The sequence below is a fragment of the Capricornis sumatraensis genome, chromosome 5, assembly GCF_032405125.1.
Source record: "Capricornis sumatraensis isolate serow.1 chromosome 5, serow.2, whole genome shotgun sequence".
In the NCBI taxonomy this organism is placed as follows: domain Eukaryota; kingdom Metazoa; phylum Chordata; class Mammalia; order Artiodactyla; family Bovidae; genus Capricornis; species Capricornis sumatraensis.
In genome coordinates, this window is record NC_091073.1 from 56,542,408 (window position 1) to 56,566,853 (window position 24,446).

Consider the following 24,446-nt stretch of genomic DNA (forward strand, 5'->3'; position numbering starts at 1 on the left):
GCAGCCCACCAGATTCATCTGTCCATGCGATTCTCCAGGCAAGAACACTGGAGAGGTTGCTAAGCCCCTCTCCAGGGGATCTTCCCCACTCAGGGATCAAACCTGTGCCTCTTGTGGCTTCTGCATTGCAGGTGGATTCTTTACTGCTGAGCCACCAGGGAAGCCCACACACTGTCAGAGTTAAATAACAAGAATTACTCAACAATCCATAAGCCTTGAAGTAATACTTTAGTTTAGTCTTTCTTTACCTTTTCATGAGTACCTGACAAATATTTCTAACCTGGCTGAAACATATACTATTTTTTTAATAAAGAAAACTGAAGTGCTATATACTTCAATGTATTTGATTCAAAATGTTTCCCCTAATTAACATTATGATGCATGCAGTGAATATGCAATTACATTTAATTCAGTATAATTAAGTATGTGATATATTTAAAATAGTGATTCTTCTAATTGATCTATAGGACAAATTTAGCTCTTCTATAGATAATTTAAATCAGTCTTACAGAGAGATTTTAAAAAATGTTCTATCTTGTGAGATCTTTGCCAGTTCACTCATACCAGCTCTCTTCCCTCCTTAACTAAATTAACAGAGACAATTTAATATTAAGTTTATTCACAATAATGTTTTAGACAAATTTTATGGACATGTAATAATGTTTTTCAGGGGGATACATATTTCAAAATAGAAAGTTCTTCTTTGTCTAAGCCTTTTAACAGAGTTGGCTAAAACTCAACTGCTTTAATTTCAGGAACTCCACTTCGTTTGTTTCCCTAAATTTCATTCATGTGCTCTCTTAAATTTGCTGCGTTGGACTGGGAGGTGGGTGGTATTGAGAGCTGACCACAGGCAGAGGCACAGAGCTTTGAACTTACAGTGTTTGCTTATGCTTCTTTCACACGTAGTTCAGCTTCTCTCAGTCTGTTCTCAGATGTCTAAGACATCAACAAGCCGGGATTCTCTGAAAAATGCTGAAGAGTCAGCTCTCTGGCAGAGCAGGCCCTTCCTGTTGGGGTCTTTAATGCAATGCCAAACTATTAGAATCTGCCTGCAATGCAAGAGACCTGAGTTCAATTCCTGGGTCAGGAAGATCCTCTGGAGAAGGGAATGGCAACCCACTCCAGTATTCTTGCCTGGAGAACTCCATGGACACAGAACCTGGTAGGCTACAGTCCATGGGGTTGCAAAGAACGGACACAACGGAGCAACTAACACTTTCACTTTCAGGCTATTAGGGTGCTGTGGTCAAACCCTAAGAATGTGACTTCATTGTTTTGTGCTAAGCAGGGGATGCCTGATGTTGGGCTCAGTCACAATTTAAAAGAAAGAAGCTTCCTTAGTAGTTTTGCTGCCACGAACTTCTGATGAAGTGATCCTGCCTCATGACTTCAATAACCTTAAAATTCAGTTGGAGTTCTAGCAGAGGAGCAAAATGAGTGAGCAGTTAAAGAAAGGTTGACCATCTCTAGAAAGGAATAAAGGGCAGCTTCGGACAGTCATGAACATAGTATAACCAGACATCTGGCCAGCCAGCTCAACTCTGGTGATTCATGAGGTAATGGAGCTGTCTCGTGGTGATGACCTAACTTTACACACCCAGGCACATTCTCTGTTCTGAGGACCAGCCCCGTCTCTGCAACTGCCTTAAGGCCAAGTTTGAATGTACCATTGATGACATGGAAACTCATCATTTTTCTTTCCAAACTGATTCCCATTCCAGCTTCCTATTTCTATACGGCATCACAGTCACTCTCTCCCTAAGCCTGAGGTCTTAGTCATCTTTAACTCTTCCTTTTCCTTTATTGTTTATATCTACCTATCTACTCATATTTTTTTCTACTGAATTAAAGGAAAGTTCATACTAAGACTCCTACAATCCGATTTCCTTGATTCCATAATCTCCTTCCTCAAGTCCACTTCTTAGTCATGCCCAGTGGCAATCACACAAGCCAAGTGGAGAAGAGCATGGGTTCAGCAATGACCCTGCCTTCATTGTCTGTCTGAACTAGGGGGGATACTTAGATCTTGAAACCTCAGTTCTTCACTTGAAAAACAGAAAAACACATACCTAATAGAATTGTTTTAAGGTTTAAATGAAATGACTCTAGTGTCAGCAATATATTAAGTGGTCACTTCCTTCATTCACACAGTCATTCGAAAACATTTATTGAGGTCTGTGGCAGGGTGAATAGAGTTCCGCCAAAAGTCATATATCCACCTGGAACATCAAAATGTGACCTAATTTGGAAATAGGTTCTGTCCAGTTAATTAGTTAAGAATCTTGAGATGAGAGAAGACACAGAGAGACACACAGGGAAGATGGCCATGTGAACACAAAGTCAGTGACTGGAGTTCTGCTGCTGCACCCTAAGGAATGGCCGGGACCCCCAGAACTGTAAGAGTTGTGCAAGGAAGAGTTTTCCCCTAGAACCTTTAGAGGGAGCATGACCATGATTCCTGGACTCCAGAACTCCATGAGAATAAATTTCTGTTGTTTTAAGCCACCAACTTTGTGGTCATTTGTTGTGGCAGTTCTAGGAAACTAATACAAAACCAAGCCATGATATTGTCCTGGATATTGGAGGATATAAAAACAAACAAAAAAGGCCTAAGTCTATGCTCTTGTGCTTAGGAACATAAATAGTTGTCATTATTACTGTTGTTGTTGGTTGGTCTACTGAGTCTTCATTGTGCCTAGAAGAAAACGTTCAAAATTCTAATTATTTAGGTTAAGAAGCTTGTAAAATGGAAACACTCACACCTATTTAGTAGAATTATCTACATATAGTAAGGTCAGACTTATTATCTATCCACTATTATTTTTCATTATTCTTAAAGCAGGGCTTGGCACCCGTTTTATGTAAAGGGTAAGGGAGCAAAAGCGGCTTTCCTAGTGGCTCAGACTAAAGAATCTGCCTGCAGTGCAAGAAACCAGGGTTCAATCCCTGGGTTAGGAAGATCCCCTGGAGATGAGAATGGCTAACCACTTCAGTATTCTTGCCTGGAGAATTCCATGGACAGAGGAGTCTGGTGGACTATGGTCTATGGGGTCACAAAGAGTTAGACACGACTAACACTTTCTTTTTTCAGAGAGCAAAAATCTTGGCTTTTGAGTGCCATTGGGTCCCTAGTTTAGTCTATTTTTTTTTTAACCTTTTAAAAATGTAAAAACCTTTGTTAACTTGCTGGGTGCAAAAAAACAGGTCACAGTTTGACAACCCTAGCAAATGTTTCCAAGGTCCAGCCTGTTCCCTCAATATCACTTGAAGGCAGTGTACATGAAGGGAAACAAGAGGTAGGTACATTTTTTTTGTACTTTACATTACAGCTAATTAATAATATAAAGTACAAAAATTACTGTTGATAGCTAAATTCTGAAAACATTGGTATAGGTAGTAAATGCTGTAAGATTAGATAAGGATGAGATCAGAGTGGGCTTAAACAGCTCATGGCAGAGGCCAAAGTAGAGCCTGGCTGTGATAGAAGTTGAATTAGTGAAGAGGGAAGAGAGAAATACTTGGAGCAGAATATATTTTATGTGTATGTGTATATGGATTTATATATATATATGTGTACAAATGCATTTATAAATAAATGAAATAAGTATACATATTTATTTTCCTCTTGAGACATTGTCAGGATTCAAAAGATGATTCAAATTTACAATGATAGGGGCTTTGGAATTTTGAATGTTAAAATGTTTGCTTCTTTATCATCATTTCCTAAGGTGATTCAGATCTGAAACAGATCAAATCCATGTGGTTTTGGTTAGCAGCCTTCATAGTGCCTTTCTATCACCTTCATGAGTGACAGAGTGATTCATAAAAAAAAGTTGTTCCAAGGGAGGCAGAGTTTAATGCTTAGTGCACAGAGGTTTTCTGCTTTTATTAACAGAAAAAATTCAATGTATACTTACTCAGAGAAGTATAAGAGATATTCAAAGACAGAACAGCAGTTACCCTGCATTAACCAATAAAACAGAAGTAGTTCCTCCTGAAGAATAAAAGTGCCATGATCTGTGTATGTGTCTAGCAGTGTCATGCTCAATAGAAACAGGCTGATGAATATCTTCGTGGAGGGCCAGGAGAGGTGAAAGATGGATGAAACCAGAGTCCTTCAATTATGCCCCCAAATGTTGTTTAAACCCAGAACTGTATTCTAGCCTGCCGTCTCTGTCATTACCTCTTATAACTCATTTCTATCTTATCACTGTGCAGTGAGGCTCTTCACTCCTCTTTTCCACTTGTTCCTGCCTAAAATCTGTGGGCCACCTTTCTCACTGGCCAAGGTCCTTGAGATCCTGAAAAAACTCTCTTCTAATATGACTGCAGCTACATCAAGGCCAAACTCAAGAAAGTTTCTCTCTGCACCAAGCATGTACTTAGTGCCTATGAAACAGTGCCACTGTGGAGTCTAATCCTGTGGCCATTGTAAATGAGGTACTAAAAAAGATTTTCATGTTCAAACTTCTTTTCCTTAGCCTGTACTTTCAACTTGAAATCACAGATTGGTGATCAGTGGTGAAAAATCTATGAAGTCCAAAAGCAAACTTCATGGAAGGATGCTTCTACTGGTACCACTGCTTGAGCAATAACCACCAGAAGGCTTTGCAATAAGGTCCCTCATAAAGACCATGTCACCCACACAAAGGAGATGCTCTGTTGATAGGCTTGAGAAAGCTTTAAGGAGCTCAGAGGTTACCCTGTCTTTCTTTTACTTTTAAATGGCTTTAATTATGTTTTCCCAATTTTGGTTAAGCACAAAGTTCTGGAATTTCTGTCTATTCATCATCCTTATCTTCATCTTTTCTTTTTCATTTTTCTCCTTTTGTTCTTTGATTCATCTTCATCTTAAACTGGTAGATGGAGGAGGGTGTGTGCACATGAGTATGAGTGTGTGCATATGTGTGTGTGTGTGAGAGTAAGGAAAGGGCATAGGTAATGGTGAATGGAACTTTCCAGAATTTCTTCAGTGCTCTTTAACTCTTGGAAAGTTCCCAGTTTTATCAATTAGTTTTCACGGATTTGGGGGAGAGAAAGAAAGCTGTTTTATCTACAGATAAAATTATTTTTGCTAATCAGCATTCCATTACATTATTTGAAATATGAGGTTTTGTCACAACTAATTATTATTTTGATAAATATATACTTTGTTCAAGCTGTTTTGGTAGGTACCGAGGGTATGGAGGTAAAAGCTATAGTCCATATCTTCAAGGGGCTATGAGGGACCAGCGAACATATTACTATGAAATATGATTCAAGATATACTAGAAATAAGCAAAGAGTGCTACTGGCGCATACAGGAAAGGCAACTTATCTGCAATGAGGGATTGGGGAAAAGTTAGAGGAGGTTTTCTAGGGAAGGAAATGCCTTTATAGAGTTGTAAAACACAGGGAGAAAATGTTAACCTGACAAAATGAGTGTCAAAGGGAAACTGAGGTAGGTGAAATAATATGAATTAAGTCAGGGTTCTGAGAGAGACTGATGAATTCTGGAAACTACAAGTATGATAAGTTGACACATATCCAATAAGGGGTTAATAATGCAAAAAATGCATACAACTCAAAAGCAAAACAAAATATAACTTAAAAACAGGCAAAGAATCTGAATAGATATTTTTCAAAAAAAAAACATATAAATGGCCAACAGGCACATGAAAAGTTGCTCAACACCATTAATCATCAGGGAAATGCAAATTAAAACCACAATGAGATATCACCTCATACACATCAGGATGGCGATTATTAAAAAGACAAGAGATACCAAATACTTATTAGAATGTGAAGAAAAGGGGATTCTTGGACACCTTTGGTGGAAATATAAACTGCTATGGTAAACAGTATGAAGGTTCCTCAAGAAATTAAAAACAGAACTATCACATGAGCCCACTTTTGAGTATATATCCAAAGGAAATAAAACCATTATCTCTAAGAGATACTTGTGCTTCCATGTTGCAGAACAAGTCACAAAAGCCAAGAAATGGAAACAACCTAAATGGCCATCAATGGATGAATAGAACAAGATGTGTGTGTGTATACACACACACACACACACAAACACACACACAAATGGAATATTATTCAATCCTAAAGAAAAGAAGAAATTCCTGTCATTTGTGACAATATGTATGAACCTGGAGAGTACTATGCTAAATGGAATAAGTCAGACAAGGAAAAACAAGTATTTCATTGGATCATTTATATATGGAATTTTATTTTTAAAAGTTGTATTCATAGAAACAGAGAATAGAAAAGTGGTTGCCAGAGCCTAGGGTGGTGGGGGAATAGAGAAAGTCTGGTAAAAGCATACAAACTTTCAGTGAAAAGATAAATAAGGTCTGGGATCTAATGCATAACATGGATGCAGTTGATAACACAGTAATGTAAAATTGAAATTTGCTAAGAGTAGAGAAAAGGAAAATGTAAGAATGAGAGAAAATAGAAAGTTAAGAGTAGGGCAGAGTGGCAGTGGTATGCTTGAGGCATCTTGTACCAACTTACAGAAACAATTGTGAATATTTCTTCTTAATTTTTATTCAGTGACTTGAAATTGGCTTGCTGCAGGTATTTACACAACCCAACTTGATAAAAGATCACAAATCAGGGACTTCTTCTCCGCCTGTGGGTGTGTTAGTTGCTCAGTTGTGTCCAACTCTTTGAGACTCCATGGACTGTAGCCCACCAGGCTCCACTGTCCATGGAATTTTCCAGGCAAGAATACTGGAGTGGGTAGGCATTCCCTTCTCCAGAGGATCTTTCTGACCCAAGGATCGAACCTGGGTCTCTTGCACTGTAGGTGATTCTTTACTGCTGAGCCACCGGGAAAGCCTGGCCCAGAGTTAAACATTTGCCAGACCACCACTGAATGTGAAGGAAGACCAGGAAATAGCCAGGATCAAGGTAAGAAACCCCTTGAATACCATACTGGAGAGTGTGGACTTCACACTGAAACCATTGGGGAACCCTCAAATTACTTTTAAGGGATGCAGTTACATATATGGGTTGGCTTTCAAGAAAGATTACTTACTCCAGGAGCAGTCTGGGACCATTCAGACTACTTGGGGACGAAGATGGAGCCAGGGAGATCTAGTCTTATCTTATTGGTATCATTTTCAACAGATGAATAAAAACAAAACCTGTACAGAATGACAGTATACAATTTTCTGTTTCTGCTTGGGGTATACACAGAAGAAGAGAAGAAGTAAAGATTTTCAAAGTTCATATTTACTATGACCAGGTTTTCTTCTGGAGAAAGCGCAGAAGAAACAGACTTAATTAGCTCATGCTAATGAAGACGGTTTAGATAGGTGAAATAATTTCTTTGGAAATATTATTTCTTGATTAAATAGGTGTTGTTAGTTGCACCGAAACCAGCAGCTGCTTATGGTACTTAAGAAGGTCTTAAATAAGGTTAGTGCACTGAATGAGAATGTCAACATGGGTTAATGAGTGAGAGAGGCTGTGTAAACTCTTACTTAATCCCAACTGAGAGTTTCCTGAGCCATCGGGGACTGAGCTGAGGTTGATAGACGAGAATAAGGTTAGAAGGAAACAGAACATTAAACAAACAATAGTTCAGTTAAACTTGTGATTCACCTGGAATTTAGAAAGCTGTGCTAGTAGCAAAAAAAGGTAACATGAAGCTATGTCAACATTGTTATTAAAATAATTGTTCAGTAACTCACTGGATCAGATATTTTATTACATATTGGCAGAGAAAATAGAAAAATTGACTGTTTCTTAACCAGTTCTTGAATACCCAGATTATAGAGTATTAAATAAGGCACCAGGAGCTCTAACAGCTGGCTCTAAGGGCCCAGAGAGTACAGGGAGAACTTTAATATCCAAAGCTCACACAAATACTAAATTAATATTTACTTATGAAAATTTAGGTGTTTACTTTTCAAATCTTTAATAATCCTTTTTTTTTCATGAGTTCATCTTCATTCAGCTGGCTTGTTATTTTATCACTAGTGTGATAAGATACTCAATATCATAGCTCATACCATGGCTACCCTGGATCCTATAATTTGGATTTTTTTTTTTTTTAATATACAATTTTCTTTTGTTAGGTATGGTAAAGTCCTGGTGTATATTTTCCCAGGATCTGTAACTCTCTCATAAAAGATGAACTTCAAATTTTCAACACTGAAGTAACTATGTTTTCCTGTGTAGAATCCACTAAAAACAAATGGACATAGGACAGGAGGCCTGCAGTCAATTACTGCAGCACCAAACCACATACCCAGGATCATAAAAAGCACTATTTGCCTAAAAATCTGAAACTGCTGTTTATGTTTTCATAACTGTTTGATTCTAAAAAAGTATCTAGATGATACCATAACTGTCAAAATTTAACATATCATTTTTAAAAGCAGGCACATATTTTAGTCCTTCCACTTTGTACATGTCAAAACCCTGAACTTTTACATTTCAATATTAATTACAAGTAGTACTTACTATTGTTAAACCACCACTTAAATACTCTTCATCATTCTGCAAACACTGACTAGTATCCCTATTAGTCGGTCAGTAACAGAATTGATCTTGTGCTTTGTCTGTCCATTTCTACTTGGAATTAATACTTTTCCTCTGACTCTTCTGAAATGAGAGTGAGTTTAGTTGAGAATATAAAACACTGTGTATTTTTTCCCCACATCAGCTCTAAATAAATCCAATGTAACTGGTGTTTTTTTCAAATTAGAAATATTTCTCAATTATTCTTACTAATATATTTACTGATTCTTGTTTACCATGATGTTGGAGCCACAGATAAATTTATATTTGATGAATCATCAGGAATATTATATTATAAATTCTTCTTTATTAATTTAATTCAGTTCCTTTAGTACCAGGATCACCTAACTTGACCTCACATTCACCTCTGTTATTGCACTGTAGAATATTTCAGTGTCTTAGACCTTCTCAGATTAGTGAAAACATGAAGAAAAATAATTTCACATCCCTAATCTTTTCTGAGGTTTTGTATAAACCATATTCACAAGGTACTCTTGTAAACAATCTCTTACATTCAAAATTCTGGTCACTTTACTGGAAAATAAATAGTCCTCGGCCTGTAATTACAGCCTTCAGGAAGAGGCAAGCCAGTGACCTCTGTGACTTGTAGGTACAGGAATAAGCCCTGAAGAATAAATGCCTCCTGTTCCCTCATCTTTTCCCTTGGCAAACTCTACTTCATTCAGGGCCAAACAAATGTGAACAAAGTGAACAGTGCAAAAGTGAGAATTTCTCTCTACTCTTCATACAAATTTTTTCACCTGCATTGCAAGTATTTGCGACTTGCAGAGATGACAAAAACAATGCTTCTTGTGACCCAGTCACAAAAATGTATTTGTTGATTTTATCAGGACTTTTATCCAAACACTGTAGCAAATCAGATGGTCTCTCTTTACTGTGCAAATATACATACATATTTTTTGGAAGACAAATTTTTTGTCAAAATCAACACTATTGTCTATGATCTGCAAAGCACATCCTTAGGTACAAAAAAGCATGACAAAGTGCCTAAGGCAAACTTATTTAGATATTTGCAGAATTAAATATATACAGATAATCATGACTATCATGAAAGAAAAAGGCAATATGTGTCTGCAGCCAGAGATGCATTAGCACTACAGCACACGCCCATGTACATGCTCACGTACACTCAGCAGGTGCCCATGACATCTCATGAGTCCTTGGGAACACTTGTCTCTCTTGGCCCTCAAGGCCACATTATTCTCATGAGAAGGAAATGGTGTAAAATGGATGTAGTTGTGTAGAGGACAGTCCACAGATGCAGAAAGACAATGAGGCTCAGCATCACATTCCTTTCAATTCCATCAACTTTACAACTTTGACAGGCTCAAAAGAGCTTATTTTGTGTATTTTCATAGTTATATGACTCTTTTTTTTGTCATAGGGCTTACTGGTAACAAGACAATCCCATCTGTCCCTAAGAAACATGGGTTTTTCTGATGAGCAGGGTCCTAAGCGTTGGCCACAGAAGAAAGAAGAGGGGGAGAAGAAAGAAACAACTTTGACAGATATAAGACATTTCTGTTTTCAAAGAAGGTGATTAAAGTGATAGGCTAAGAGAGGCAGTGAAAATGAGTGCTATCTAAATTATGTCCTTAGCTTCTAGAAATCCACACATTATCTTCTTCATAATAAGAATTATTAATACTTGGCAAAAAGTGACAATTTCTTAGAAACCAAACAAAAGACAAAGTTTGGAAACACTGACAACTTTTTTTAAAAAAGAGAAAGTGTTTAAAACATTAAATTCTCCAGCACAGTTTTACTTCTTGTGATAGATTTTTCTACGTTTAAGGTAATAGGCACTTACCGTCAGAACCCATTTTAAAAAGCCACAGCATGTAGTTAAGACCATAAACTTATGGTATAGGGAATGGCTATCAGTTTGTTAAAAACTGGCTATGTACTTGACCATGCAATAAAGACATAATTGCTTTTTCTAAAATGTTGAGCTTGATGTAAGTTAACTTTTAGGTTCATGAAAAAGTTAACTTTCACCTCTTCCAGGTGGCCTTCTGTGACTGTACTACCAAATTTAGATCTTCCTCTTTATTTTCATTCACAGATGCTTGTTTCCCTTACACTGTATTTCATAAATTATCATGATGTATTTGTTTGCTGGTATGACATGGAAGAACTGTACAAAAAAGATCTTCACGATCTAGCTAGTCATGATGATGTGATCACTAATCTAGAACCAGACACCTTGGAATGTGAAGTCAAGTGGGCCTTAGAAAGCATCACTACAAACAAAGCTAGTGGAGGTGATGGAATTCCAACTGAGCTGTTTCATATCCTGAAAGATGATGCTGTGAAAGTGCTGCACTCAACATGCGAGCAAATTTGGAAAACTCAGCAGTGGCCACAGGACTGGAAAAAGTCAGTTTTCATTCCAATTCCAAAGAAAGACAATGCCAAAGAATGCTCAAACTACCACACAATTGCACTCATCTCACATGCTAGTAAAGTAATGCTCAAAATTCTCCAAGCCAGGCTTCAGCAATATGTGAACCGTGAACTCCCTGACGTTCAAGCTGGTTTTAGAAAAGGCAGAGGAACCAGAGATCAAATTGCCAACATCAGCTGGATCATGGAAAAAGCAAGAGAGTTCCAGAAAAACATCTACTTCTGCTTTCTTGACTATGCCAAAGCCTTTGACTGTGTGGATCACAATAAACGGTGGAAAATTCTGAAAGAGATGGGAATACCAGACCACCTGATCTGCCTCTTGAGAAAGCTGTATGCAGGTCAGAAAGCAACAGTTAGAACTGGACATGGAACAACAGACTGGTTCCAAATAGGAAAAGGAGTACGTCAAGGCTGTATACTGTCACTCTGCTTATTTAACTTCTATGCAGAGTACATCATGAGAAATGCTGGACTGGAAGAAACACAAGCTGGGATCCAGATTGCCGGGAGAAATATCGATAACCTCAGATATGCAGATGACACCACCCTTATGGCAGAAAGTGAAGAGGAGCTAAAAAGCCTCTTGATGAAAGTGAAAGAGGAGAGCGAAAAAGTTGGCTTAAAGCTCAACATTCAGAAAACGAAGATCATGGCATCCGGTCCCATCACTTCATGGGAAATAGATGGGGAAACAGTGTCAGACTTTATTTTTTTGGGCTGCAGAATCACTGCAGATGGTGACTGCAGCCATGAAATTAAAAGATGCTTACTCCTTGGAAGAAAAGTTATGACCAACCTAGATAGCATATTCAAAAGCAGAGACATTACTTTGCCAACTAAGGTCCATCTACTCAAGGCTATGGTTTTTCCTATGGTCATGTATGGATGTGAGAGTTGGACTGTGAAGAAGGCTGAGTGCCAAAGAATTGATGCTTTTGAACTGTGGTATTGGAGAAGACTCTTGAGAGTCCCTTGGACTGCAAGGAGATCCAACCAGTCCATTCTGAAGGAGATCAGCCCTGGGATTTCTTTGGAAGGAATGATGCTAAAGCTGAATCTCCAGTACTTTGGCCACCTCATGAGAAGAGTTGACTCATTGGAAAAGACTCTGATGCTGGGAGGGATTGGGGGCAGGAGGAGAAGGGGACGACTGAGGATGAGATGGCTGGATGGCATCACGGACTCGATGGACGTGAGTCTGAGTGAACTCCGGGAGATGGTGATGAACAGGGAGGCCTGGCATGCTGCGATTCATGGGGTTGCAAAGAGTCGGACATGACTGAGCGACTGAACTGAACTGATGACTGTTTATTGTCATCTCCTCTCCCAGCAGGTTTGCTTCATAAAGGCAAGAACCAGGCCTCTATCACTCATTATTTTAAGACCAGTAGGGTTAGACAGTCGGAGAAGGCAATGGCAACCCACTCCAGTACTGTTGCCTGGAAAATCCCATGGACAAAGGAGCCTGGTAGGCTGCAGTCCATGGGGTCGCTAAGAGTCGGGCACGACTGAGCGACTTCACTTTGACTTTTCACTTTAATCCATTGGAGCAGGAAATGGCAACCCACTCCAGTGTTCTTGCCTGGAGAATTCCAGGGACGGCGGAGCCTGGTGGGCTGCCGTCTATGGGGTCGCACAGAGTCGGACACGACTGAAGTGACTTAGCAGTAGCAGCAGCAGGGTTAGACAGTCAGTAAATTTCTGTTGAATTTTTTTATTGAATCTTAGTTGTATGAATAAGTCCTTTCCTCTGTCTCTTGATGAAAACAAAGATTATAAGTTTTTGGCAGTTTTATGCATTAAATGAAATGGTTAGGCTTCTACTACTTGGTTTAAACTAATAAAATGAACGAACAAGCATGTAATGTAATTAGCTTAAAATAAATGGAAAATGTTGCACGTTTTATTGCCAAGATAATTTTTAGAGATATTCATTTTTACTATTGACTGCCACTGCATTATTGCTTTTAATCTGCTTAGTGCTTTAGCACTAAATACTGTTGATTCACTCAGAGCTAACATATCAATTTAATCTTTGTATTTTTCCCTTTTCCTTGGGTAGCATTTTACCTATAGTTTAGTTTGTAGATTAGTTGCTAGAGGCAAGTGTTAAATGGATTTTAAATTTAAAATGTCATCAGAAAATTTAGTATCATACAGATTTACATTTTCTGGTACATGAGTCAAATTCTAGCAAATCATGAGAAAGCCATATATTTTGAGATGAAAACTCAGCAACTTTAATGTTTGTAGTATCAATTCTAGAAAAGAATGCTTTACAAATCAAAACTGACCTCAATTCATACCTTTACCTACAGCATCATTTGAAATATCACCATTTTAATGTTCTTTGACTGATAAATATTTTGGTGATTTATTCAAATCAAACAACTTAAGTCAGACTTTAGTCTTAATTATTTTTTTGTTTTATAGTTAGATACTGTTCATAAAACACCTCCATTACTGAACATCAAGAATAGTTAAAACAAGCCTTATTCTATATTAGCATGCATTTATAATATATTTTTCTGTTCTCTTGTTGAGAAACAAGAGAGTATCAGATATTTTTGCAGTATGGAAGGAAGACACACTTCATCTGCCCTACCTTAGCCTAGGTCTAGGGTGAAGTGCAGGAAGCCTCTTTTCCAAGGCTTTTACTTAGAAAGTCATTCATATGCAAATGAACCATTTTAGTTAGAGAACAAATATATAATGAGCAGACTGGAATGTATCCAGGATCCTAGAATCATTTAGCACATTCACTATTATATTTTTTAAAAAATAAAAGGAGTTTTAATGATATCAAGAGTAGCTGAGCACTTGGTTTCATTTCCCTGATAAATAAGCCCTTTATAGCCCTCTCTGGACACTGGAGATGTGACTTACAGCACATATCTGGGCACTGAGTCATCCTGAACTCTGGGTGCCCACTGACTCAGTATCTGTGCCAACCTATGAATAAGCAACGGCAGAAATTCCTGGTGGGTCTTCTATCCAATTTCTGACAGCTCCTCATTTTTCTTATTAGAGGAGATAATAATGCAGGATGGAATGCCATCAATAAGATAGAAGTCTGAAGGAAGAAGGTAACATTCAAAATTTGATAACATTATTTGGAATAAAAAATCTATGATTACTCAAGAAGGTAATAAGAATGTGAAGTCTCATATGCTTTCAGAAGTCTCTAATCATGTGGTTGTATGGCAATAATGTATGTACCAGAGCTGTAGCTTCAGAATTTTATTATCACTTCAACTTTTCAAAAACCATAGGATTTTTTTTTTGCCCGAACTCCTTACTGTTTGCTCAATTAATTTAACGAAGCGAATCTCCATGTAGAAATCAACGACTTAAATAAAAGATCACACAACTTGCTTCAAAGGACATTGAGAAAAATGAAGAATTAATTTATAATGCATGTCACACACTTTACGCATAAATATCCATGTACAGGTGGGAAATATTATCAATCACATTCTGAATTGATATAATTCACAGGTTAAACCTATTTATAGTTTTGGTGATCATCTCAGCGTTAACTGTGTTTCTTTGTTTAACTTATTTCAAACATCATGTCTTTGTTTTTTCATTCTTTCCTAGGGTGTACCTGTGAATAAACTACAAAATGGTTTAAAGAAGGGTTATCAGGAGGATGAGAAAAAAAGCAAACATCTTTAACGGCTCACTCTGTAACATGTTTTCTGATACCCCAATGGTGTGCCCTGTGATCTCAAGACAGCGTTACAAAATTCTGGAAAGAAAATGATTTTAAATTCCTCTTAATAAAATAATACAATGTAGTACATTTTATGAGACAGACAACATGGAAAATTCAACTAAGTTAGGGAGCAGCAACTCCCTGAGCCTGGGAGACAATAAAGAAGAGTTTACAGAAGGAAAGGAATCGAGTGTAAAATTAATGAATTACTACTTTGATTTTTTTTTTAAGTAGATTGAATCCTTAGATGTGAAGGATTTTCTTTCTTGCAAGATTTTGCTTTGGTAATCTATTACATTTGGCATATGGCCAAGATGTTTAGTGTGTTTAGAATGAAGAATCCTCAATAGCATTTTTCAAATAGGATAATATTCTCCCATTTTGAAGCACAGGAAGTAAAAAAACCCTGAAATCTGACTTCACATTTTTCATCCCTAATACGAAATGTGTTCTCTTGAGAGTGCTAGACTGTTTAAATAAGCATGCCAAACCAGTATAATTATATGGATGTTACTTGTAACACTGACTCCACATTTCCAGTTCAAATGGTGTGGTATGGGAGATTATAGATATACGGCCTATAAAGAGTTATAAATCTTTGTTTATTTTATTAAATATTATGAGACATGCCCTGAGGATGACAGATCAATAATGGTCCCTGTGGTTTCCTGATGGAAGGCTGCAATTATTTTCTTCCATTACAACTTAAATGTAACCCAATTTTACTCATCTATCATCTTTATAATAGTAATAAAGAAACATCACTGTATGTTTATTTTTATGCCTATTTCTATTACCCCTTGTTTGCATCTTGTTTTGATTTTGTTTTCATTCAAAACTGTTCTAATCATTTTGCTTTCTTCCTTTGATGGCTCTGAGTGGTGACCCTTTAACTTTGGCACTCTGAAACGGAGATGGAAAATTACTACTTTAAGTTTCCTTTATTTTGGGAAGCAGTTGGCTACTCTTTGAGTATAAATGATGTTTAAAAACAAGGAAGCTTGGTACAAAAAACCTTGAGGTTGACTTTTTCTAAAACTTCATTATCTGCAAATTCTTCAACATATAACTTAAGCATAACATAAGCATTGTATTTTATAGTACCATAGGTAGTTAGAATTAAAGTCAGGGAAAGGAGCACCTTATACCTTCTAGATTGACTACAGAGCACAATTCTGATTCAGCTGTCCTTCTCGTCACCCTCCAAACCACCACCACTCTCATATCTCCTTTTTGCCTTTTGAAACTATTAAGTATTCAGGAGGACTTATACAAATTAAACATTATGGAGGTGGTCACTCTTAACAGTCAGTCAGGGAAGTAAAAGACCCCTGTGAGCAATAGAACCAGAATGTGCCTCTTCCAGAAAACAATCCAGTAATTTGAATTTGACTTTCTTTACACAAATACCCCTTACAATGAGAGCTATTATTTATTAGGTGCCAAGGACAAAGTTAGAGCCTCTTATAAACATTGTTGCACTTGTCCACACCATAGTCCTGCATGGAGGAAAATGGGTTCATTGGATTTAAATAATGCTCTCAGGACAGGCTGGAGAAGGCAATGGCAACCCACTCTAGTACTCTTGCCTGGAAAATCCCATGGATGGAGGAGCCTGGTGGGCTGCAGTCCATGGGGTCGCTGAGGGTCGGACACGACTGAGCAACTTCACTTTCACTTTTCACTTTCATGCATTGGAGAAGGAAATGGCAACTCACTCCAGTGTTCTTGCAGGTGGGCTGCTGTCTATGGGGTCACACAGAGTCGGACACAACTGAAGCAACTTAGCAGCAGCAGCAGCTCAGGACAGGCAGATAGAAAATCATGGGGTACAAGTTTGAATCCAGATCTCTTGTTCCATGAGACTGTGCTGCCTCCCAACTAGCTAAATTTATGATTATCTTATGTGCCAGGTACTTTATATTTATTATCCCATGTTTTTACAGAAAGCGTAAGAAGTAGGTATTGCTATCTGCATGTTACAAATGAGGAGATTGAGGCTATAAGAATTAGGTAATGTGGAAGAAGTTACACAGGTGGTACATAGGAGACCAGGGCTTCCAACCAGGTGACTCTGACACCAAATTGCATGCTTTTCCCCTTTAAGTGATCAATCACTGGTCATTAAGATGACCAAGATATTGGTAAAAATATTTGCTACAAGTCTATTTATGTTCTTTCAAATGCTTATATGTAAAATAAAACTCTGATATTGGGATTGCAAGAGAAAGTATAATGTCATAACTATTTTTAAGATAGGTGAGAGATATTTCAAAGACCCCTTTTTCATTTCAACTTTGATTAAAAATCTTTCAAAATGCATAATTCCAATTCTGTTAGTAAGTATACTGTAATTTGATGACAAAAAATTCCTTTATTCAATATTGATTATTTGGAAGAAATTAGGCCAACGTATACTGATTCTAGTTTTTTTCCTGGAATAACTGTCATGTTACTAAATCTCTTATATGACACTGTTGGATATCCAATCAATGTGCTTAAAGTGAATTTTTAATACTTTATCACAAAATAGAACATGAAGGTTTTTTTTAATGCCCAAATTTGGGGATTTTCCAAGTCTCCAGATTATGTGGCATTTTCTGTTATTTTATGTTGAATAACAATGTACTGTTTAGGGAACACACATTAACCTAAAACAACTTCAATCAATACTAATTTAGAATGCTTACAGAGGTTGAATGATGAATGCGTAAAAAGGGCAGTAAAGACTTTTAAGACCAAAGATTTAATTATTTGTGGATGTAGAATCTCATATTTCTAAAAGGTAGAAATCACTGTGAACAAACCCTTTAGCAGTCACTTTCAAAAGCAACAAAGAAAATGGTTACACTATAAAGATAAAGAACAACTAATAGTCAACACTAATAGTACATGAATGGATATCTGTGGCGTCGGATGTTTCCAGAAACAGCATCATATGGGGAATCAATGAGTTTTGAAGTATAAATAACTAAGAGGAGAAGATGACCTGCTCTGGAAACTATCAGATAACTCGAAAGAGGGTTTTAGTGATGTCATTAATATGAGAAGATGTGTATGAAAGTTTGCACATATACTTTTATAAAATATGAGAGTGGAAAAAGCAACATCATACATGATCTAAAATAAGCAAGTCAGGTCTGATGCTACTGCTGGACCCTTAAAATCTAAAAGACCTTTTCCTGGTGCTCTGTCTGATCCTGTGATAGAGATACATTTTGTACAGGGCGGACGCTCAAGGAGGGCCAGAAAACCCCTGCTGCTGCAAACATGCTCCCAAAGCCTCTATGGAAAGTTAGCACTGCAGCTTTCTTTGTCCACAGAGCACACAATGGTTCCTCTATAAAGATCTGATTGATTAGACATGTTAATAACAAAACTATAATATATGTATCTATTTACTAAATGTTATGCCAAAATAAAAACTCAATTCCAGGAAATAGTTGGGTCACCTGATATCTCTGCCAAGTAAATCTGCCAAGACAAAATGGAGTAGTTGTGTTGCTTAGAGTCTTTCCAAACTAATTTGATCCTGTAAATCATTTGGTTTTGTGTGAGTAATGGCTGTAGGTGCCTTCATTTTAAGATGAAGCTGGGATATGTCTGTATCCTGGTTATTGGAACAACCTGAGGTCTTTCTGTGGCGGGTATACGAAAACTGAGAATGTGGGTAGTTTCACTCTTGGAAGAATTCTGACCTTCAGTAACCAGAAAAGATAAACAGGCAAATAAATGAAGAGATTTGAAGGTATTTGTCTTTATGGAATTTGGCTAGTATTAAAGTTGGCTTCCCTTGTAAGACGACTATGTTGGCAAGTTTCATCTTGTTTCCCACAAGAATTTTTGCGATGGGAGTGATAATAGTTTCAGGTGTGGTTGGTGCATTTTGGGCATTTTTCCTGGGTGATAAAACTGACCTGAATTTCATTGGGTAATCCTGCCTTTTTATTCCTCTTGGAACACTAAAAATGTCAAAGGGGTAGGATAAAGTTCAGCTGTGTTTTGAGAATTTCTAGAATTGATAAATACTTTTATATCTGGGGTTTGAAATGTACAAAATAAAGCAAAGAGATAAGATATCAATATATCCTTGTAAGGTAAAGTCTCTTTAGTTTTCAACAAATTCACACAACAAGATTTAAATAACAAAGTCGTGTACTTTAGAGGCCCTGCAGGAATTTCCAATTGACTCATTTCTAAACTTGTGTTTCTGAAGCAATTTATTGGATGCAGGAAAGTGTTTTCTCTGAAATGCTATTAATATTACACTTTTATTTCCTAATTCCCAGGTTTCTGAAAGTTTTTTGTTTCCTTTCATTCTTTTGCATTTTCTAGTAAGGAAAAGGGGTAGTCTCATGAGCAATCCCATTGCTTCTCACAGATTTTGCAACACATATTAAAATGTATTCAGGGAGAAATAAGTCTTAGTTGGAATTTATATGTATGTATATTATGTATATTCATAGACTTTGGAGAGGGAAGGAAGTAAGTTATGGCTTTAGTTCACTGAAAGATGGATTCATTTTCTCCGAAGCATTTTTCTAACTTTATAAATAAACTACATAGATTTTCCATCTGGAGAAGTATCCTAGACATTTCAGCAAAAGTAAAACAAACGTTTCTGAATTCATATGTCCTCGGTACCCATCTGCAAATTATATACTTTCTTTTATCAAGGACATGTGAAATGTTCTTCCTGCTTGCAATTATAACCTTTACCACTTAGACTGAAAATTGTTAGAGTAAGGGAGATGTACATTCTCAAAGTCAGGTGTCTTTAGAAAAGCTATACCATTTGTTCATCCAGTTATGATCACTAGTGGTCCTTACATTAGGAGGCAATAGCAATTCTGTAATGTTCAAATCTGGGTCCCCACCAAGAAAGTGCAAGGCCACAATGGACTCCCAATTTGGTGTTCTTCCTCTCAATTTGATGCTAGCCCTAAATGATCTGATGACCAGCAGGAAAAATCCTCTGGGTATAGCTGTTAGCCTTTACTATATTTAAATCAAAGCAACAAAGAATTTCCCTAACAGTTCCTGTGAAAATACCATTCCATGTTGCATAAACATTCATCAATCAAAATATTTATATCTATAGACATCAAATGTCAACCAGGTGAAAAGCACCAAATCAGAACTTGGTAGATACATGCCCATTCAAGTAGGACTTCATGCATTGAAGCCAAGATCCAGAGGAGGAATCTGAGAGCGAAAATTTCCTCTATAGTTTTCTAATTAATAATGTTTAATGTATCAACATTCTAGAAGAGTTTTTTGGTTGTTTTTAGTTGTTTCTTTAAGTAGAGCCAAGAATATAGATAATTCACACATCAGTGAGCGAATGGGACCTCATTAAAAAAAAAAAGCCTTTAACACCTACAATTAAGCATCTTGTTCTAAATGTTGTAAAGGCTGCATGGCATTTCAATAATTGTGCTTTACAGAACTGCGGTTGTGCTAACTTTATGTACATCTGACCAGAACTACTAAAGCTTACGTGAGAAGTGAAGTTAATAATCAGAAAAATGTTGGCAAACATGCAAACCCAAATTGTAAAAATATTTTATATTTTCTTTAAGCTATCACATTAACTTCTTCTCAAGTTATGATTCTATCTTTAAATGAAGATTCAATTTCTAAATTTTCTTGGAAAGAATTTCCAAACATTTGGATAAATACAATTTACCAAGCATCAAAAAGCCCTTGATATTCTCTTTTAGGCTGGTACCTATTCTGACATGTACCTCATAATTTGCAAGTAGGGAAGCTGTGTGACTTACCCTATTGAAGCAGTGTTCATGGTTGGGGCCATAAAAGTGCTGGAGACATCTCACATTGTTTTTGTTGACGATCTTGTTGAAGAACTCATTGACATATTTGACAGGGAATGCACAGACAGCAGAGCGATTCATTGGTTCTGAGGAATCTGGCTTGCTTTGTGCAAACACCCCGTACAAAATGTCATCATTCAGGTTGGCACCTATTTGCCTAGCAAGCTGAGCCCCAGGCTTACTGACATATGCAGCTTGGAGAATATTAAACACTTCCTGCTTTGTGGATCTCTTTCTTCTCTTTTCTGTCAGAATACACTCCAGAGGCATTTCCATGTATGAATGCAATCCAGAGTCTGTGGAACAGAACCTGATTATTCTTGTGTGAAAAGTCTGAGCATCTAGAGTTTCCCGTTGGACTGTCAAAAAGTAAATAAAATGGTTGCTTTCAAAGGCGTGGACATACTTAATGGGGTAGGAATCTTGGAGCTCAGGTAGAACATCAATATAGGATTGGTCTGTCAAAAACTTAAAACCATCTTGCGTTTCCTTTAGCCTTCTCACCGATATCGAGTGCAATGAATGATCTGGAAGGTAAGAAGAATTTATGGTATTGCCCACGAAGAAGTTGATGAATCGCTCCTTCTCAGACAGTAGGACTTTGGTTCCCAGGGCACTCACCACACAGTCAGGACACTGGTTGGTCTCTTCGTCTTCCTGAGGAGAATACATGCAGTGAACCTCCGACTCTATGTCTGCAGTATTGTTGGGTGGCAGGACGTGTCGCTGGCAGGTCCCTCTGTGGACACTGCCACAGCTAATGAGTTGATCATCATAGTACGTGTCAACAAGCAGAGCCATGTTGATGTTATCTTTCCAAACACCACCTGATAAATTGGCTTTGTGGCTGCAGTCCTGACATGGGAAACAATCTGGGTGTTCCAGCACAGGCCCAGTCTTGTACTCAGCAACCTTCTGAAGGTCTTTGTCATTTAAAACGTAAATGTAGTTAATGGCACCGAGGTAAATGTGATGTTTGTGCAAAACAACATTCCGGATGGATGTTTCTGCAGTGAAGTTAGGAAGCTGATATTGCATGTTCACATTCATCCTGGACTTTACTAGTGCCTCTTTACACTCCCCATTGCTCTTCTGCACGAAGGTAAACAGAAGCACAAGAATGCCAGGTGCAAGCACAGCAGGGGCCTTCATGGTGAGAATTTTATCTGCCAAAAGACGTTCAAGGCAAGAGCAGTTTAGCTGTCATTAGAAACAAAGAAGAAACTGAGAGAACTATACCAGTTAGACTATTAGAAACAAATCTTCCTAACTGGAAGTTTTACATTGAGTGAAAACAAAAAACTCTAGTTGGCTTCACATAAAGATGCATTGTGCAGTTGGACATGACTTTACATAGTTTTAATTTTAGAACTCAAGCCACAAACAAGTAATTTTAGAGAACCATTATAAGATGCAAACAATGTTCTGTATTAAGAATGATACAACAACTAAGTTAGACTCATTCAGCAGTGAAGTCAGAAAAATAGCACATTTCTTTCTTAACTCCTTGCTGGTTGTTTCATGTGGTTTAATATCTGTGGTTAATGACTAGGGTGATATTTAAACTTTCTCAGTTAGTCAAGTAAAGGAACTGTGGTTCAGATTCATTTACTCTACAAATCACAGCAGGCATTGTTTCCTTGGGAGCATGTAGAATTACTAAGCTAAATTTAGCTTCCTTTTGGAAGAAAACAATCATAAATTCTAGAAGCAATATGATCACATGCTGTTTATAGGATTTTGTGTGCAGAGAAAAGGTATGGTTATAATTTGGCTATAATCGACCTATTGTTTTAGATAGACAAATGCTTAACTTAATGTAAGATCACTGGGAATGTAAAAACAGCAAGCTAAAAATGTATAAAATATAATCTTTAAGACTAAAGTGCTGGAATTATTGCTCAGGGAAAAACAACATATTGTTCATTACCAAGTCAAAAGCTATTTAGTTAAAAGAACGTTATTTTAACATGCCATTTTATGTGCATGGACAGTATTTCTACTAGGAAGCATGAGTGGACTTGTTATCCAGGTTTTAAAAACTGAAGGTCCACATTGTGAGTTCTACTTATAATAGTTACAGGCAGGTTTGGAAAAGAGAGGCCTTAGAAGGAACAGAAACCAAATGGCTACTACTTCCCCTTCATTTTAAAGAATGTGTAATTCTGACAGGACAAAAGAGTCTCTAAAAACATACTGGGCATTGTAATTATGCCAAAGACTAACTCGAAGTCCACAGAGACACAACAGAATTCACTGTGCATGGCTCTGTGCTTGCAGTTTGGGAAATGGGACATGGCACTTACCCTTCAGTGAACTTACACTGAAGCTGAGATATGATACACATATGCAAATTACTATAGTACATGCTATTATGATTTTCTGTATAGCAAAAACCAGAAGCTAAAAGCATCAAGAGAGGAAAGTATGGCCTGTACTTGGGATTACTATGATCATGAGAAATATGGACAAGTCCAGTACGTTTGAGATCCAGAAGAAAAGGACAATGCCTGTTTGGCTCATCACTCCATCTCATCGGCTTCATATAGAGCCTAGAATGAAGAAGGTGTTCAATAAATATACGTTGAATAAATGAGTGAATAAAAATTAAACAGTAAGTTCAAAGTCACAGAACAGATAAGTGTAGTAGCCAGAACCTGAATTCAAATCTTATTGATTCCAAAATCAAAGATCATTTTATCCTACCAAATTGACAAATGGCAACCCACTCCAGTATTCTTGCCTGGAAAATCCCATGGATGGAAGAGCCTGGTAGGCTACAGTCCATGGGATCACAGAGTCAGATACGACTGAGCGACTTCACCTTCACCTCACAGGCATTATTTAGGAGATAATAGAAAGTCACTGAAGGATTCTGAGGTAGAGAGTCATATGAGCAAGGTTTTACTCTAGGAAGATTGATCTGGAGGCAAAGTGACTTAGAGCAGGTAGAACCTGGCAACGAGAAGACCAGATGACAGGTATTATAGCCCACAACATAAAAAGGGCCAGAAGAAAGATGGTGGCCCCAAAAATACAAAGGAAGGGATGAGTGAGTGTAGAAAAGACACACACTCATTTGTAGGTCTCTTTTCCTTCTAACATTTGTTGGGTATTTACTAAAGGCCAGACACTGTGGTAGATGCTGGGAATACAGAACACGGTACCTTCCCTGGGAACCACACAGTCACTTGGCAGAGGCACAGGGTTGACACAAATTATGGCAGTCTGTAAGAAGGGCAAACAATCATACTGGAAATGATGCTCAAGTTGAGTCTTGAAGGACAACGAGGAATGGTAATTTCCAGTGGGAGAGCCATTTGCGCAAAGACACAGTGGCAAGAGAGAGTATGTGACATAATCAGAAATACAAGTAGTTGAACCTAGAGAAGTGGGGAAAACAAAAAGGGCAAATGAGGGAGATAAAAGTACTTGATCAACATTCCAAGGGAGCAAAACGAGGCATTTCCAAGAGCCCTGAAATGTAAGAGAAGACTCTTTCTGAGACAGCAGGAGAGGATGAGATGTCAGATATAGATATAGGAACATTTAAGGAGTTTAGGGCATACGATCTCAATATCTAAAAATAAATTAGGGTATATGATCATCTGCTGAAACTGATGGATACAGAGGAGTTACCAGGGACTGACTTCAGGGTGTAGGAGAAAGTTTAGAATATCTACAGCAGGGCATGCAATCTGAGGTCAGCAAGAAATGAAAGAAAGGATTGTATAGTAGCTTTTAGGGCTTCCTGAAGATAAGACACAATGTATATGACTTCCTCTTCACATTCATGAGATATGGAAAAACAACAAGAAAGAAGGTTAAGGACACAATGATTTTCAGGATCCAAATGAAGGCATCTGATTCGGGAATATAGGCTTTAAAGGCTACAGAATTATAGCTGGACCAGAGGGCAAGGCAGAGCTTCAATAAGGAATAAA

At 37.5% G+C, this 24,446-nt stretch overlaps 1 protein-coding gene across 2 annotated transcripts in view; it reads right to left on the reverse strand.

Annotated features, from left to right (window-relative positions):
- MET (MET proto-oncogene, receptor tyrosine kinase) overlaps window positions 1-21,654 on the reverse strand; it is an 85,335-nt gene extending 63,681 nt beyond the window's left edge. For both annotated transcript variants that reach the window (XM_068972576.1, XM_068972575.1), the window contains exon 1: window positions 20,452-21,654. In XM_068972576.1, the coding sequence (XP_068828677.1) occupies window positions 20,452-21,654 (1,203 nt within the window). The remainder of the gene's footprint in view (window positions 1-20,451) is intronic.
- Between the last annotated feature and the right edge of the window lie 2,792 nt (window positions 21,655-24,446).